This window comes from Pituophis catenifer, unplaced genomic scaffold (assembly GCF_029215685.1).
Source record: "Pituophis catenifer annectens isolate HBS135680 unplaced genomic scaffold, rPitCat1.0.hap2 SCAF_2, whole genome shotgun sequence".
NCBI lineage: Eukaryota > Metazoa > Chordata > Lepidosauria > Squamata > Colubridae > Pituophis > Pituophis catenifer.
The window spans coordinates 177173116-177191637 of record NW_027256882.1 but is presented as its reverse complement, the minus strand read 5'-3'; the positions used below and the strand labels follow the sequence as shown (position 1 = coordinate 177191637).

General features: G+C 41.9%; 2 protein-coding genes across 3 annotated transcripts; one reads left to right on the top strand and one right to left on the bottom strand.

Annotated features, from left to right (window-relative positions):
* The first annotated feature begins 772 nt into the window (after nt 1-772).
* On the top strand, nt 773-9179 carry RIBC1 (RIB43A domain with coiled-coils 1). The gene is made up of 7 exons (XM_070935206.1): nt 773-889; nt 3014-3095; nt 5326-5670; nt 5939-6057; nt 6236-6463; nt 8096-8262; nt 9098-9179. Exons 1-7 carry the CDS (start codon nt 773-775, stop codon nt 9177-9179), a joined length of 1140 nt encoding a protein of 379 aa, XP_070791307.1.
* Nucleotides 1612-17439, bottom strand: HSD17B10 (hydroxysteroid 17-beta dehydrogenase 10). Of its 2 annotated transcripts, XR_011599904.1 has the most exons (7): nt 17383-17439; nt 15963-16127; nt 15686-15850; nt 14678-14806; nt 12848-12956; nt 12187-12447; nt 1612-1680 (listed from the first exon to the last, which is right to left on the bottom strand). XR_011599904.1 is itself a non-coding variant. In XM_070935207.1 (6 exons), exons 1-6 carry the CDS (start codon nt 17407-17409, stop codon nt 12257-12259), a joined length of 786 nt encoding a protein of 261 aa, XP_070791308.1. In that variant the 5' UTR covers nt 17410-17439; the 3' UTR covers nt 11705-12256. The 2 variants fall into 2 exon arrangements, 1 of the variants encoding a protein (XP_070791308.1); XM_070935207.1 differs by lacking the exon at nt 1612-1680 and having other exon boundaries at nt 11705-12447.
* Nucleotides 17440-18522: the final 1083 nt, after the last annotated feature.

The following is an 18522-nucleotide window of genomic DNA, read 5'->3' as shown; positions in this document are numbered from 1 at the left end:
CAGCCACGCCTCTTTCGAAATACCGGAGATTGATTGGCTATCCGCTTCTCGAGGCGTTAGAATCAGAGGTCTTCAAACTTGCCAGCTTTAAGACTTGTGGACTTCAACTCCCAGAATTCTCCCAGCTATGCTATGCTGGCTGGAGAATTCTGGGAGTTGAAGTCCACAAGTCTTAAAACTGCCAAGTTGAAGACCTCTGCGTTAGATAGACGAAGCTGTTCTCGGCCACCCCTAGCGGTGGCCTTCGCCCAAAAGCGCGCTCGCTTTGCCCCTCGCTGATAGGCTTTTTTTTTTACGGCCCTTCTAAATTTGCATAAATCGACGTTCCGGTAGATCGACTACATCCGCTTGAAGAGGGAGAGAATGCGAAGCCGTTGCTATAGAAACCAGACATCAACAAATTTTGCCGAAAGTCGAGCGCGGGAGGCTATTATTTAAATCCGCGCTCCTGCTCCCAATTATAGGTTATTTTGGTATTTTAAATTAAAATTTTAATATTATTTCGAACCGACCGTTCGAAAGGAACGCTTACTATCACAGACAGGCCTCCCCAGTGATCTTGTATTACTAGGGATCCTAACTCTGAACCTCTGCGGGTTTTCTCATAAGCAAAGGAAATCTTTTTTTTTTCCCCAACTCGATCGATTTAGGACTTTCTTCGGCACAGAATCCAGGGAGATCGCTAGGTCGTTAGTTTGCAGGGAATCGCTAGCTCCGAACGGCCGGTCAGAAGTTTCTAACGTTTCTCGCAGCCTGTTGCAGGAGTATAACGATGTATAAGGTGGACATTCAGGCCGACCTGAGAGAAGCGGCTGCCGTGGAAGCCCGCCGGAACCGGGAGAAGCAGAGACAGAGCCGCATCTTCAATGCTCGCTATCGTACAATCGGGGTAAGACTCCCGGAGTGGATATTGGGAGACGGAATGGGACAACTGGCCACTGTGGTCACCTCGCCACAGCAAATTCGCCACGGCCAACTCACCGCGGGACAATTTATCAATTCAATTTCATGATTTAAAATGAATAAATAAATGGTTTTCATTTTTGTCATTCAGGTTTCATTGTGTCCCTCCTTTTGCACCCTTTCTTTAATGATTCTATTCCATCATTTCTTTGCTATAAGAAATGTCCTGCAGAGAGTTGGCCGTGGCAAGTTCGCCATGGCAACTTGGCCGTGGTGGTGAGTTGGCCGCAGCAAATTGTCATAGACCCATTGGGAGAAGGGGTGCCTCCACTGGAAATCCCAGAAAAGGAGCTCACCGGTGATAGAAATTCATCTGGTTGCTAACCTTCCTGAATATGAATGTGGCTTTGCAGAGAAATTAATGTTCAGTTGATGGTGTGCAATGGGAAGCCATTGACTACATGTATGCTTTCTTGGGATTGATATTTAATTTAATTTAATTAATTCAATTTATATGCCGCCCCTCTCCGAAGACTCAGGGCGGCTCACAATACATTTTAAAAAATCATTATAAAAAAACATTTTAAAATTAAAAACATTAAAAACTCATTCACACCATTCATGGCCAGATCTCGCCAGATCACAAGAGCGAGATCAACGGCCCCAGGCCTGCCGGAAAAGCCAGGTCTTCACCGCTTTTCGGAAGGCCAATAGGGTGAGGATGGTCCGGACCTCAGGAGGTAACTGGTTCCAGAGAGCTGGGGCAGCCACAGATATCTGAAAAGAACCCAGAAAACAGTATTTAATGTGCACTTTGCAAGCCAAGCAAACATGATTTGAAATGGGTTTCTGATTCTACTCTAGAAAATACATGCCAACCCCGGTTTACTGTTTTAAATACAGTATTGTGGAAAGCTGAAAGAAGGGTTAAGAAACTCCATTTAAACTCATGTGTGAAGGCAATGTATGGAAATCTATGGTTCACTTTGGGCTGGAGACCCCTAAAACTGAGCAAATGTACAGGATTACCATGAATTGGATTTTGGATGGAGCAAATGAGTTTCTTTGTGGCATGACATTTGGATTTTGTTAGCTTTGGATTCACTGAAATAACATGTGAAGGAAATAGGGCTCCAGTTTTACCTTCAGCATCATGAAATTGAATGCAAAATTGAATTGCTTGAACTATATCTCCACAAAATAGGTGTAATAAAAAGAGATTGGGTTGATACACAGCATTAAGCCATTGTTTAATTAAGGTTTACTTATCTAAAACATTTATATAGCTGCCCATCTTATAACCAGTTCTGGGTGGCTCTCAATCCAAAGTTAAAACAGTATAAAAACTATGTTAAAATTATAAAATTAAACACCTTACAAATGTTAAACCACAATTGGTTTGGTTCCTGGAATTCTTAAGTCAAAATCAAACATTTTCTACTTTTAATTTACCGGTACATTACAAAATTGGCACTTAAAGAGGTTTCATCAGAAAAGTGAAGAGGCTTGGAATTTTGAAATACACTAAAGCAAGATATTGAAACATAACTCGCTACCAGCTGCAAAAAAACATAGTTAAAAATCAGGTCCAATGTGTTCTTGCCAAGCAAAATTCTGATGAAGCAGGGCCTTTTAGATGATCTGAAAGAGTAAGCCAAATCATGAGAGGAGGTTAACAGTACTATTTTTTTTACTGCCAAAATCCAGATTCGTCTTTAACAAACTTTTGCATGGGATACAAAAACACACACAACAATGAAACAATTTACAATAAAGTTAAACTCCCAATCACGTTTAACAATCACCCTCTGTAAGTTCTGACAACATCCTGGCCCCAGTAATTGGGGAAAAAGCCAGGTCTTCAGTGCTTTCCTGAAGACCAACCCAACTGTTCATTGCTGCCATGTAGTGGTCGTTCAGATTTTTGTAGATATGATGGCCCTAGATAAAGCAGGCCTTATTGTTTTGCCATAATATACAGTCTTTTAAGATACCTTTGCTTTTACAGCAGTTGGATGAAGTGGGAGGGGAGCATCCTATTTGCTGAGGAAGTTGCCTCACCTTATTTTGCTATTAAGCTGCATGGTCATTAATGTCCCTTGCCCTCAAGGTGGACATAGAAGGCTTGAAGAGGCAAGTGGAAGAGCGCAAACTGAGAGAGAATATAGAGAAGCGGCGAGAGGAAGCCTTTGGTAAGCCTGTCTGGTCCACTTTATTGAACCTGTCCTGGATTCTTGGTTAATTTTATGGAAAAATGTGTGTCTTGGCAAAGTGAAATTTGTTTAACTCATTAAGAGCAGTGAGAAGAATCTTAAAGACTGACATCCTGTACATGTGTCTATGAGTGTTCCATTGAACCTGTGAGAATTATTTTTGAGTAGCCATATATAGAATTGTAGTATAAGTTTTTTTTAAGAAAAGAAGATGCTAGTGATAGCTGGGAAAACCAGGTACAATAGGACCAGTCCTCTACTATTTTGACAAATGAAGCTGGGGAAAAGTCTCCTGACATGGTCTGCTGGAGAAAAAATAGCAGAACTCTTTCCCTATCCTATTTCTCTGTCCATCGATTAAGATTTGAAACAAGTTCTCTCTCTGGTGAGCATCGTATCATCGAAATGCTCAAAATTAGAATAGTTCAGAAACCTTTGTGAGGTAGCTTCTTGGAAGGGACCATCAAGAAAATAGGGCTCTTTTAAAATAGTAGTTATACACTGCATTTCATATAGCTTTACATTATCCATACTGTCTATTTCCTATGGATCTCTAATGTTTATTCAACAATATCCTAAGTAAAGTTCCTTTGCAGCATTAATAGTTTTCTCCTTTAGCTTCTGATCCTTATTCGCTCAATAGAGCAGTGTTATTGTAGCCTGCCCCATGGCAAACATAATTCTTCATGAATTATAAATTAAAAGACAATAAAATGCAACAATTAACACAGAAAAGGAAGGCATTAGGCAATGAAAGGGTGGAAAAACCTGCTTAAAGTGACAATTCCTCACGTGAGGTGCCATAAGATGAAGTGCCTTTTCTTACACAACCTCCCTACCTGTATTTATCAGGAAAAACAGTGCCCTAACAAGTAGACAAAAGGAAAATTATTCCTTAGATACTTGGGCCTCAACCGTTCAAGACTGTAAAGATCAGCAAGGCCAAATAAGGTTGTCTGAATTTCGCATAACATAATCCATCAGCCTCAATTAACAGAACTATACTTAACCATCTAAATTAACATACGAAATCAAAACAAACCACATTATGACTTAATGTGAGGGCCCAATTAATTAATCACTGTGATTTATAAATGTAGCAATGAGCAATTCCTGGGTGGCTGTAGTTAGCATCCCTATTTTTTAGAGGCTCTTGGGAAATCTTGTAGTGTCATCATTGAATAGATGTGGGTGAAATGTTCGGCCATTTGGGAAGAGGGGATGAGGTTAGGTGTGGGAGAGGGATAGAAATCTTTCTCAGGACTAACACCCACATACAGCAAAAAGTCAGCCAGAATTTCCAATTCTGATTGGAAAAATGCAATCAGAATTCAGTCATGCAATCTCAGAATGCAGCTTTAATATGATATTCTGATTTAATGCAATGTAATGTGTTTTCTGATCCCATCATTTCAATTATGGCTGAAAATCAACTGGAGGTCAGTGCAGATGACAAAGTACAGATAGTTCTCAACTAGCAACAGTTTGTTTCGTGACCATTTGAAGTTACATCAGCACTGAAAAAAGGGATCATTTTTCACACTTACACCTGTTATAGCATCCCCGTGGTCATGTGATCAAAATTCAGATGCTTGGCAACTGATTCATGTATATGATGGTTGCAGTGTCCCAGGGTCATGTGATCATCTTTTGCAACCTTCTGACAAGCAAAGTCAAGGGGAAAACTAGATTCACTTAACAACCATGTTACTAATTTAAAAGATTCAGTGATTCACTTAACAACTATGGCAAGAAAGGTCATAAAATGGGGAAAAACTCACTTAATGAATGTCTCACAGAACTAGCAACAGAAATTTTGGGCTCAATTGTGATCGAAAGTCGAAAATTTCTACAGGTCTATAAAGATCATAGAAAAGTGGATGCAATAATTTTGACAATGGGATCAACTGTATATTATTAAAAACGTATTTACAAGGGATGCAATATTTGAGGAAAAAGATAGAAGCCAAAGATAACAGCTGCTGAACTATTTAAAATGATCCATCAGGCAAACAGCTTTGGTGTGCTTGGGGGTTTGTTAGTTTTTAATTTCCATACAGTTTGGGTTTTCTGGAAGTTAAAATTTTATTAATTTTGGTGCAGAATATCCACCCACCTCCTCACTCAGAAGGCCCATCCTATTTTATTTCAGAGGGGCACATGGCACAAATTGTGCACTGCATAGCACTGTCCTAACATTTTTGTACAGATGCAGACAGGGTGCAGTGTGACAAGGTTGCCCAGATGTTAGAGGAAGAGGAGCACCAGCGGAAGAAATTGTTATGCCAGGATCTGGTGGAGTTCCGTGAGCGGGAGCAGCAGCCTTTTACGCGGCGGGAATGGGATATCCATGACCCCGAGGTGGTACGCAAAGGGCAGCCGGCCCGTGTGAGTGATGATGACCCACGCTGTGGCCCTTCTAGCATGCAGTGCTTTGCTGGTGAGGATCTGAATGCAGTTGCCCGCCAAAAACTGCAGAAGGAGAAGAACAAGCATGCGCTGGAGGAGCAGAGAAATGAACGGAATAAGAAACTTGCTGATCAACAATATGCAGGTATGTTTGAATTGGGGAACGAGTAGCAGAGTTGTTCTTGGGATGAACTGCATGTCCATTGGAGGTCCACAAAAGGAACATTGCTCTGCAGCTGCTGCTATGAAGAATAACATCCACCTGCTCCCTCTGCTGGCTCTGCCACAAACCATTTGGGTATAAGCAAAGAACAATATCCACAACTGTAATTTGATAATCTGTAATCCAGTGGGATATGTTTTGTATAGATTGTCTTGTATTGCACCTGTTTTACACCCTCCCAACCTTGCAGATAATCTGGAAGACAAAAAAAGAATAGAGCTGGATTTGCGAGCCCAGGAGCTGGCACAATTAGAGGAAGAATGTCGCAGGGCTAAAGCCATGGCATTAGCAGACTTTAACCGAGCCCAGGTACTTTTGGATTCTCCCAGCCGTTTCTCTAAACCCTGTTCCGGGCCACTGCCTCAAGAAAGGTGAAAGTTTGAAGATTTGGTGTTCTTGCTGTATCCCAACAGCTGACTAAGGGTGTGGGTGAAAGGAATGCCAGCCCCTTCATAGCTCATCGCCTTTCTTTTGCCCCCTGAACCAGGCTGCAGAGGTTGCAGAGCAGCAACATGTATCCCAGCAGCGTGAGCAGGATGATAACTATGCTGAGATCCACAACCATCTGACTGGCAATCTCCTGTCGGAAGACCCTAGCATTGCTAAAAGCTTGTTGGGGTCACACCGTGTGATTACTGACCGCTGGAAAGGGATGAGCCCTGAGCAGCTGCAGGCTGTGTGGCAAATGCAGAAAGAACAGTGCCGAGAAAACCAGGTGAGGGATAAGAAAGAGAGGGCTGAGGAGAATTGGTTCTTTGGAGGAATGACCACCAACATGGGAAACAGGTACAGGTAGTCCTCAACGTACGACCACAATTGAGCCTAAAATTTGTTTCTAACTGAGACAGTTATGTGAATTTTGTCCCATTTTATTTATTTATTTATTTATTTTTCATATTTGTATACCGCCCTACTCCCGAAGGACTCAGGGCGGTGAACAGCCATAATAAATACAAATACATATAGAAGTTAAAAACTATTAAGAAACAGATTAAGTAATTTAGGCTCAAAGATTAAAAAACATCCAAATTTATCTAAAGAGGTTTAAAACCCAATTTAAAAGATTTTAAATTTATGACCTTTCTTGCCACAGTTGTTCAGTGAATCGCTGCAGTTGTTAAGTTAGTAACACCGTTGTTAAGTGAATCTGGCTTCCCCATTGACTTTGCTTGTCAGAAGGTCGCAGGAGGTGATCACACGACCCTAGCACACTACAACCATCACAAATATGAGTTTCTGAATTTTGATCATGTGACCATGGAGATGGTGTAACGGTTGTATGAAAAATGGTAATGTCACTTTCTTCGGTGCTGTTGTAACTTCAAACTATATGAACTATCGTAAGGCGAGGACTACTAGTAATAGGTAAAGTTTTGCATAGTAAAAACATATTTATTTGTGTTACCCTGGATTGACCTGTACCTGGCTAATAATTCATAATCAATCAAGGCAGAAGAGGAGAACCTAGTTCTGTGATTACCCCATGAACATTCTCAGAAACTGCATAATACTGTAAGATCTTAATGGACATGAAGATTCCTTTGTTCCTTGGGAGGGAAGAACATGCCAGACATGAGTTGCTTGTATGGAGGCTTTGAACCTGGACTGAGAGGTTTAAGTGATCCTGGAGTTGCAATTGTCTCAGCTTATTTTAAGGCAAAATTGTGTTCTCAAGTGTATCTGAACCTTGGCAACTTTAAGATGTGTAGACTGGCTGGGCAATTCTGAGATCTGAAGTCTACACATACTGTATAAAAGCTGTGAAGATTGAGAAACACTGCTCTAGACAATATCTTAAATATATAGGTTACTTGCCCTGTGAATCTATAGTTGAGGAAAAAGAATGGAGGCAAATGAACGTAATAATAATCACAGCCTAACGACAACTCAAGTTATTCTTCAGTAATGGATCTTTTTCCTAACAGTTGTATCTGGGAAAGAAAATTGTCTTGTAAAAGTCCTCATTATCTTTGTATATTAGATTATATTATCTTTTCCTTTTCCTGAGCCTAGTATTAGTCGGTATATTTCCCATGCTTGTCAATCGTATGAGAGGGGTCGGTGACAAAACGTGGAAGCCAGATAATTCATTCTTACATATTTGGCAGTTTCAAGTGTTGGAAAGTGCTTCACACATACTGTATCTCAGTGAATCCTTACAAAAGCTCAGGTTTGTGTGAGCTCCGTCAAGATATGTGGCAATGTGGGACAGAAGTTGAGAGTACAGCACAATAGCTTGCTTACATCTCCTGATTGTTTCAATTTGTGAGATGCCGAAATTGGGAACCAGGGTTGCCCTTCCTATGGATCTGTTCTCACATTTCATGTGCCTCTTTGTCCCCTGCAGAGACTTCGGCAACAGGAAAAGCAACGGGATGCTGAGTGGGACAGACAGAGGGAACTGGCAGCTCGTGCAGCCATGCAGATGGAGGAGCAGGAACAGAATTTCCGTGCGCAGCTGAAAAAGAGCCTGGACGATTGCAACCACGAATTGGCTGATGCCCAGAAATCCAAGTAAGTAGTCCAGGGGTAAAACATTACACAGAAATATGACATGCATTTTGCTGGATTTGAAATAGCCTAGGGGGCAACAGAGTGAGAAATTGGTAAGATGCGAAAGAGCAGAGCTCTGCAAGCACCATTCTTGAACTACTGTTTGGCATGCTGCGAATACTTCCAATTAAAACGTATCATCTGAAAGGCCTCCGGAATATGCCTGTTCTGTTGCAGTGTCTGCTCTCTGGAATGAGCTTCCCCAAGATCCAGTTCCCCTCCCACACTCTTGCTGATGTTTCAAAAGGCCTGAAAGCCTCAGTAACGAAGGCTTAGTTACTTCAGCTAGGCCTTTGGCAAGAATAATTAAAAGCCCCATTAGCTTGTGTGGGCTTGTTTTTCTTCCTGTCTGGTTGGTTCTCTTTTATTCCTTCTTGTTTATTCCCATATTGTTTTGTTAATGATGATTATTTGTGAACCAATTATACTCAGGAGGTATACAGATTTCATTAATAATAATTTGGCTTCAAAATTAAGCTGCAGATGGGAAGCTGTATGCTAAAAAAACCCAGGCAGACTGGAAGTGAAACATTGATTTTTATACCTTTCTGAACCTTTTTTTCCTGGGCTGCATTTTGAAAAAAATATGCTGCTCATCTAAAAAGACCCACCTACTCAGCCAGGAAACCAGAGGCGTCAAGATGCTATCTGTAGTTACTCATTTATAGAAATGCATACATATGTCTGGTTTTTATATATTCCTAGCTTAAATTCTGTCCGTGAAGGATTTCAACCCTGAGACAAATGAGGTGATAATCTTTTCCATACAATCTGACTACATTCTTTTCTTTGACAGCTTGAAGTATCTGGAGAAAGAAGTCTACACCAATGCACCTACAGCCCACTATTATTTACAGTTTAATACTAGCAGCCGCTGATGGAAGATGCAGCTGGCAACAGTTTTGGTATGCAAAATAAAGTTGATTTTCTTATGGAAAAAGGACTTCTCCAGTGGCTGTAGAAGACAGATACCAGCCTGGGCCTGAAATGTAGCCTGGGCCTGTTTAAATGTGATCATGCAGAACTTTGCAATTTGGGATGGGTACTTTCAAGATCAGATGTTTGGTATATGAAGCATTACACAAAATGTGTATGGATATATACCACATTCAGAGAATCAAAATGTCAAATATTTATTGTCTAATGATTTCATAATAGTTTGCTTGTTATTGTTCTGACCTAGGCTTCCTGAGTCATTAAAACACATGAGTAGTCCCAAAAACCTCTTTTATTCCAACAGCTGTGAATTCTGTTCATTCACAGATGAGTCCTAATTAGTTCTAAAGAGTCCTTCGGGAGAAGTCCTTTGGGATAATCACCCATCTTTATCTCCCTTGACATGCTGCCAAAGACCTAATTGGCAAAGCCACACGGAGTCCAGAATCAAACAGAGCTTCAGACTTTAAGCTGACCCGAATGACCAAACTTGCTTCCTGCAAAGGCCCACATGCCTTTGCTCCTCTTTTAAGTCTTATCGGAGGGGCCAATCATCTCCCAGCCCTACTCCTGAGACATCACTTTTGTTTTAGCTGTTCTTGCCTTCTGACAGCTCTATGCATGTGCACACTGGGAACAGGCTCCCCCTGTTCCTCTGCCTCGCTGAGGTCTGACTCTGGAGGCTCCGGAGGCAGCACGTACCTCCCATGTGGCCTTTTCTCTGCCTCTGATGCAGAGCCCTCGTCCAAGACTTCCCCAGACTCCAGGACTGGCCCATGGTCCTCCCCAGCCTCCTTACTGTCCAACTCTGCTGCCAGCTCTGCAGGCTGCTGGTGGACCACAACAGTTATCTCCTTGACAAACAAGAGCCATCGTACAATCAAAACTAACTATAATCCCACAGAGCTCACTTCTTGATCTCACATGAGTTAAGTAAGTACTTAGTTTACATTTATCTGCATTTGCAACAAGCCAAAATGACAGATGTGTGGCGACTATATTATCGTGTAAATGCTGCAATTGTACACTTACATGTGAACTTGCAGGATACAAGTTTAATGTTTGAATTATGATGCATATTTTATCCAAGTTTGTGCTTATAGTACAGGCAGTCCTTGTTTAACGACCAGTTGGAATTGGCAGCTCTGTCCTTAAGCAAAGCAGTCCCTAAATGGGAAATCACATGTGGGTAATTGTATCTTCCCTTTTCCGCTCTGGCCCCTTTGCCTGAATAGCCAACTTGAAACTGACAAGACCAATCAGTTTCACATTTAATTTGCCTTCTAACCATTCCCCCATCCTTTGGAATGCTCATCCCAGTGCTGGGATAATTAGCAAGAAGGGAATTAATCCGGAGAAGTAGTTTACAAGAGAGTAAGCATGCAACACAATAGGGACTATACATTGAAACAAGTGCAGTGGTGCTGGCAGCCATAAATATACTCTGCACACCACCTGGTGTATTCTCTATTATGTCTGTTTACTCTCTTGTAATCCCTTCCTCTTCAATCTCTCCAATGGGGGGAGAAAAAAACAGGCACAAGGTTTGTTACTGTTTGACTTGAGGGTTGTTACTGTACAAGAGTTATAAATGTAGGTATTGATTGTAATTATTTTTTTCAGCACTATCATAACTGCAAACAGTCACAGTTGGTAAGCAAGGACTATGAGTATATGAAAATAAGTTGATGATTGAAACCAAGCAAGTCACTCTGCTCCAGAGAAGCCACCATTCACTCTTTTCAAAGAGAAGAGCAATAGAACCTTATGTGAAATCCCCAGATCAGATTTGAATTTTATTTCAAAAGAAAGATTTTGCTGAACCAAGATTGGAATTTTCCTGCCACTCATGTTTTGGAACTTTCCTTCCAACAGCTGTTCTTCCTTCTCTGTTCTCCCTCCCCCCCACCCTCCACTTCCAGGTTTCCTTTGCATTTGGTTATCTTGAGACATTTTATCCTTGCTTTTCTTTGAGAGAAATTAATATTACATGAGCAGAGTCACAGCTGAGAAAACTCATAAAACCAAAAAGCTACGTATTCATATAATTCAATAAACCAGATATATGTAATATTTGTTACCATATATCTTTTAAATGGCATTGGGGGGGCACTTCAGAAACCCTAAAAAATTGGGGCAAAACACTGTGCACTTTGAAAAGGATTTAAAATAAGCATATTTAACCTGGCCCTTATTTTTCTCTTCATTAAAGCAACCTTTTCTTCCCCCAGGCCTCAGCACAAGCATGAAAAAGCAAATTTTCAGGCTGCTTTAATGAAGAGCAGAGAAGTATTGGGCTTGCACCAAGTCCAAAGTGCGTTTTCTAAATCACTTTCACAACATGTACAGCCCTGAAAGTTGCATTTATTAAACACTGATTTTAATCTGATTTTTACAGAGTGTAGAAATAGCAATTTACATTACCTCTCATCTCATTCCCTGCTTTAAAATACATTAGGAAGTATGCGGGGGGGGGATCTCTCTCTCTCTCTCTCTCTCTCTCTCTCTCTCTCTCTCTCTCTCTCTCTCTCTCTCACACACACACACACACACACACACACACACACACACACACGAAGTAGGTCTGGGTTGCCAAAATACAGAAATGCAGTGAGAGAAGATAGACACAATCTATCTTCTTTCACACGAAAGATTTACGTGTTCAAATTATATGGTGATTTTTGCAATCAACAACTGCAAACCATGGTTTACAACAAAGCCTTTTGTCAATACCTGAACATTTATGGTTTGATAAACCATGATTAAATAAATCAGAATAATCATAATATGTGACCTTACCCAGAAACAATTGTCTCTATAGCTTTCAGTATGGCTACTAGTAATGGGCGTGTGGGGGTCAGGGGGAGCTTATCCAGCAAGTGAAAGAAAAGAACAATATCTGATCAGTGATTTATTTAGAGTCAGATGTTAATCATTTCTTTTGCCAACCTTGATTTCAGTTCTGTGATTATGATCCAAGGAGAACATCCTTTTTTTTCTCACAGGCTTGGGCTATGGCTCAGGGCTGCATTCGGATAGCCCCGTCAAGCCGTATTACTTCACCATTTAGCATAGGATTCTCCGCTATGCATTGTACCAGATGAGCATATTCTTCTGGAGCCCCAAGGCGACTTGGGAAAGGCACCTGTCGTGACAGGAATGTCCGAACTTTTTCAGGAAGTGTCCCCAGTAGAGGTGTCTCAAAGAGCCCTGGAAGAAACAAAAGCCGCTCAGGTCTGCTCCTCCTGGTCCTACACCTTGTCACTCCTATTAAGCAGTAGCCCATAATGTACTGTGTGCTCTAGGAGTTAAGTATGGAGTTCAGTTTCCTAATAATCTTGTGCCATGCACTGCTGAAGTCTGAGATCTGATAAGGGATTGCTGAGGAATCGTTTGAACTAATAAGTGAACAAAATAAAGTAAATTAGTGAAATGGTCAAACCTGATTATGAAAACATAAGTCTGCATAATCTATTACATAACCGTAAGGCTTAAGTGTTTGAGGAAGCACAAGGTCATATGCAGATGGTCCTGCCATTTTAGGACTGAACACCTTTTAAAAGGTTGACTTTTCTCTCCTACGGCTTAGATTCAGGGTGGTTTTGGTTACCTGGTGCAATGGTAACAACACGAATGCCAAGAGGGGCAAGATCTCGGGCGATGGGCAGGGTCATTGATACAATGCCTCCTTTGGAAGCCGAATAGGCAGCCTGTCCCACCTGCATAACGAAAAAAGGGCTTAATTACCTCAAAATGACATAATAAAACATACTCACTTGCTAAGAGCATACAGATCGTCCTCAATTTACGGCCACATTTGGGCTTGGAATTTACGTTGCTAAGTGATGTGGTCATAAAGTATAGCATCACATGATCATGTTGCTTAACTATGGATGTGAGGGCGATCTGGCTGCAACATCTGTCACCCTATTGATCGCCAGGATTAACTACAGCAATTCTTGGCGTCGTGGTTGTTATAACTCCAGATGTGCTGGTTGTTAAGTGGGAGGTAGAGTTCCAAGTAAGGTGCATGGGGATGCCACGGGAGAATGGGAGAGGCTCTGGGATGCCCAGCACAAGCCATGCAAGAGTTGGGGGGAGATTTTGCAGTACAAGGTCAGAGGCCGGGGAAAAGAGGATGCAGCATGCATGAAGGCATGGGTGTGAACATAGGGAAGCTGGGAAAAGAATACACTGCAACTCCAAGACTTTTGGTACACACAGCTCTGGGGATGCAAGAAGCCCCTATGATACAACACAGTGCAAAGCCCAGCCCCAATAGTGCAGCACAAAGTGACTTTTTCACATGCCATGGGGTCATGTCAAAAAGAAGAAACCCCTGAGCTACAGCACAACACCCAGCCCAGTCCAGCAGCATGATATAAAGGGGCTTCTTGCTGTCCTGGGAAGCTGCAGCTGCCCCAGCTGAGTCCCAGCTTCAGTCGCCCTTACCATCCTGCACTCTACCACCCAGCTAACTTTCAACACCTCTTCTTACTCCTGGTGACGCTGGTGAGGCCTGCCTAACCTGGCCTTTTCCAAGGCAGCTGCTGGCCATGTCCCAGTCTTTCCCAGGTCTCGTCAGGAAACTGCTATGCACAACCTGGGGAAGAATGTGGCCAGCAGCTGCCTTGTGAAGGGCCAAGGTGAGTCAATAGTGGGAGAAAGAATATAGCAAAAATCAGTTAGGACATTAAGGGCTGCAGAGTGCAAGGGGCCAAAAGGGCAATGGGAGGAAGAAAGATGGGTAGGAGGAGCTGAATTGCCCCTGTAATCATAAGTGCAGGCAATCTGCCAAACTCCTGAATTTTGATAACATGACTGCAGCGGCTATAAACAGCTGTAATTTTTGAGACCAGTTCTAAGTCCCTTTGTTCAGCTCCATTATAACTCTGAGCAGTTGCTGAACAAATGGTCATAAGCAGAGGAAGTGTATTTTGAAACACAGAAGGAAAGTTCTGATTGGAATGCCAAACAGCATTGCGATAAAGTTGCTGGAGTTAAGGAGAGCCAAAGGAAAAGAAATGGCAAGAAAGAGAGAACTGGAAATAAAAGTGCTGGGGCCAACTAACTTCAAATGTAGGTCAATGTCGCCAGTAGGTTTAATGCAGGTGGCATTTAAAAATCACATGAGGCATGGCATGCTGACACTCCACACCAAGGAGCATAAGCCATATCATTCCTTCTTCCCCAGCCCAACTGTTCTATTGTCCTTCAGGTCTAGAAGGTCACTTAATTGAATTAATGGTTAACTCTCTTGCTATATTGATATGATCAATTATTTTGCCCCCTCCCCAAAATCTGGTTTCTGAAGCAGCCATACTTTAATGCTCCTGTATTGTAAGAACATTGACATGTTCATCTAGACTCATTCTATTTAAATTATGGCCTTTGCCAATGAAGCTACCCCTGACTAAAGAAAGTTTATTTTAGGATTTACCTGGCCATCATAGGCAGCCACGCTGGCAGTGTTGATAATTACTCCTCTCTGTCCATCTGAGTTTGGCTCATTTTTACTCATCACACTTGCAACCAGACGAATCACATTGAATGTCCCAACAACATTGACCTGAAAAACACAAATGAAATCCAAGAACTTAAAATCTTGATTATGTTTCCCACACCCAAGCCAGCACTGCCAAGCAAGATCATTGCATCAGCACAACAGAAGAAACTAGTGGCCAATTAAATACTATGCTTTCGTTCTGAATGGTCCTCTAACAGAATATTCAATTCTGCCAATGTTTACATAGCTATTATGAAAGCATCCACATCCAAGGAGGAGGAATTTGGGAATTTGGGAGGTTTGGGAGAAGGCAAAATATTCTCAAGACAAAACCTGGATTAAAAAATGTACTGGAGCTTTAAAAACTATTAAAACCCCCAGTAAACTTGCTCAGATGATAAGAAGTAGAGAGGAGCTAAGAATTGGGTGGTGAAAGGGCATAAAAAACAGCATACTAGTTGGCTAACAGCATACTAGTTGGCTAACGTCCTGAAGAGGAGTACTACAACAATTTTAAAGCAATTTAACTGATAAGTTATCTAAATCCTTCCTGCCAAGATTGCTTCCCCCCATTAGGTCTGGCAGGAGATACATGTTCTGTCTATTAAGGAGCACTATCTGGCAGGGCCCAGAAAGAGACTTTATTCTCTTATGGTACCCATCCTTTGGAAGATCATCCCCCCCAGAGAGCACACTGGTCCCAACCCTACTTGCCTATAGCAAGGCATGGTTTTGTCACTGAGCTTGAGAATCCCAATGTGTGGCAGAGGCCATGCAATCTTTGTGTTGGTTCTATTTTTACCTTAGTTGATGATTATCTCTGTGTTGTTTTTTATTGTTAAGGCAGCCATGTTAATTTTAAAAATAATAAATTGGAAGTACTTGGAATAAGATCAAACAAATGTATAACGAGCTAAGGTGTCTGTCTCACAACATACTCACATTGATGACTCTATGGAAGTCCTCCAAACTATGACAATGATCTTTATGCACATTGTATGTCTTGAATGCCACTGCAATCCCAGCACAGTTCACTCCCATATCTACATGTCCAAATTTCTCCTTTGCTGTGGTGAGTGCAGCCTTCACATCTAACTCTGATGTCACCTGAATAAAGACAGTTTTGAGAGTATGATCCAGGTGTGCTGTTACATTCTTTTTCCACATCCCTACTCACACCTGGGGAGAAAGCCCCAGCTCCCCATCAAACAAACTTTACATCAGCTGGAGTAAAGATGCATCTGTCTCCCAGTGATTTGGCCACGCTTTCGCCATCAGACGTTGGCAGGTCCACAATCACAGCACTGCCTCCCTGTTGTATTAATCGTTCCACTGTGGCACGGCCCAGTCCAGAAGCCCCACCGGTCACAAAGCCAACCATGCCCTGGTGGGTAAAGAAAATAATAAGATTACTATCTCACAGGGGTATTGTTGTGGAGAAAATAGGAGAAGGAAAATGTGTTGGATATGTTTGCCACCGTGAGTTATTTGTAAAAATAAAAGGTGGGATACAAATAAAGAAACAAAATAACTACAGACTTGATAGGCAGTACGATTGGTAATGCAATACAATCCCATGCTTCTCATAACTAGGTAACTGCCTCCAGACTTCCCTCAGTATAAAAGGCAGTCCAATATTTCCCAAAGAAAAAATTCCTCTTTCTTCTAGTTTCTTTGCTTCAGAGAAAAGCAAGAGTAATGAGTCTCAAGTCCTTCCTCCCCTCCTCTGCCCTGGATCTTTTTCTGCAGGCAACAATGGTAACAGAATTGCCTCATCTGACCATTTGGGAAAACAGATTCATCCTGGACAAGTTTAGTACAGAAAAGTGGTCAGTTTGTAAAATGACTATTTTCTCAGCAAAACTGTCTGGCATCTGTCTGTATGAGAAACAAAAGCTAACTCCATAACCCCTTGAGGGAGTGGGGAGCCTGCTTTTATTTGCATTTGTTCAGCCTGCCAACAGTTAAAGGGCAGAAAAACATAACTTTCAGAAAGATATCAGAGGAGGTTTCTTCCATATGTTTTACCAAATATGTATTCAGCTGGAAGAACACTTCTTGGCAGTGGCATTATTTGATCTACGGAGATTCTCAATTATCCAGGTCATGGTTGTCTCAAAAATGCTTTTCTAAGGCAGCTAGACTTTTCTTGGTTTGGTTTCTCATCCAAGAAGCGAAACGTTTTCAAAGAAAATACCAAGAAAGGCCAGTTATCTTTTGGAAAAGCACCTTTGGACAACATATGATCTGATTAAATATTAACCGTTTGCTAGATTAGGAAAAATGCTTGAAATTCTTCTGAAACTGATCTCTGCCGTATGTATTGCATTTGCTTTGATTGTACTGTATTTCCTACTCCAGTACGTTATTTCTTAGGATAATTACCGGTACATAAAAAACTCCGAATTCTAAAATGGAATGTTTTTTTCAGATCCTCCTTTCCGCCACCCAAGATTGGGAATTTATCCCTCTGGTCCCTTTCTCTGCTCGATGACGGTGTATGGTGGGGGTCTCCCCTAATTTCTCGTTCCCTACCGCGATCTTCCGTGGTATTAACATGGATCCCCTCCCTCCCCCCCCCCGCAACTCCATGCCCAAGTGGAGTCGCGGCGTCCCACATGGTGTTGCCCATTTATTACCTTCAGGCTCCTCAATGCTGCCGCCATGCTGCTCTGCAAAGGGTCAACTTTCAAGCCCCGCCTCCTAGAGAAGCGGAGACGGAAACGGCGGTAAGAGTTGGTTGATAGTAAGGAGGTGGTACCTTAAGTCCTCAAGTTTGGTCCTCGTACTAAATCCTACCTTTAGCCACAGAAACCTGTTCTTCTTTGGTTTTATCCACACGTCTATGTCAAGTCAGAGCTCGTTGAAGAACCTCTTCATTCGGCAAAAGGGCTGTTTTCATCCTGGTTCAGGACGTTAGAGCGCAATCTTACATAGACAGCATTAGGATGCTGTTCTTTTTTTCTTTTTTTTTGCAAGAGTGCCTCTAAGAGAGAGTTGCGACAGTATTCAGCTAAACTCAATCGCTCCCTGGGGTGAGCGTGTAAATTAGAGATTTTAAGTACTCTGAAAGAATCAGGTAGGTGGTTATGCTGATGATTGAAGTGAACCTATTCTGACAAATCGAGAGCAATTAGATATTTGGTTGGGAAACTACAAAACTAAACTAAAAAGTAAAAAAAAAAAACACCCTATAAAAAGGTAGTGGCAAAAGGTAGTGTATATTGGTGCCAAGAAAACCACATAGATGTGCCCAAAAAAGTAACCAGGAGTGGAGCTTACATACAAGTCACTCTCCATGAACCCAAAATTATGGATGTGTAAATATTTTCATTCAATTGTATTATTTTTCTCAGCAGTATTAATGCCTAATATTTAGCTTTTGGCTAAAGTTAACATTTAAATTTCAATTTGCCATCGGCCGGTGAGTCATCTGAGTTGGTGCAGGAGTTCATGACCTCCATGACGGCCATGGACCTGACTCAGATTCTACAGGGCCCAACTCATATTGGAGGACACACACTTGACCTTATTTTTCTCTCTGGACAGTGGATAAATGATCGTGGGGAGGGGACTCTATCTATTGACCCTCTGTCATGGACCGATCATTCCCTCCTTAGACTCGACTTTTCCTCCGCCATCCCCCGTCGCAGGGGTGCGGAACCAGTAAGATGGTTCCGCCCCAGGCGCCTGATGGAATCCGAAAGTTTCCTGATGGAGCTTGGGTCATTTCCCGCCTCCTTAGCCCACGATTCATCTGAGACCCTTGTCGCGGCCTG

Bases quoted from the DNA above. Each gene is read 5' to 3' on its own strand.
- RIBC1 (XM_070935206.1), top strand. From the start codon at position 773: ATGTATAAGGTGGACATTCAGGCCGACCTGAGAGAAGCGGCTGCCGTG. The intron at 890-3,013 runs GTAAGACTCCCG...CTTGCCCTCAAG, and splicing joins CTCGCTATCGTACAATCGGG to GTGGACATAGAAGGCTTGAA. The intron at 6,058-6,235 runs GTACTTTTGGAT...CCCCTGAACCAG, and splicing joins CAGACTTTAACCGAGCCCAG to GCTGCAGAGGTTGCAGAGCA.
- HSD17B10 (XM_070935207.1), bottom strand. From the start codon at position 17,409: ATGGCGGCAGCATTGAGGAGCCTGAAG. The intron at 16,128-17,382 runs GTAATAAATGGG...TTTACCCACCAG, and splicing joins CAGCATTGAGGAGCCTGAAG to GGCATGGTTGGCTTTGTGAC. The intron at 15,851-15,962 runs GTAAAGTTTGTT...GTCTTTATTCAG, and splicing joins GCATCTTTACTCCAGCTGAT to GTGACATCAGAGTTAGATGT.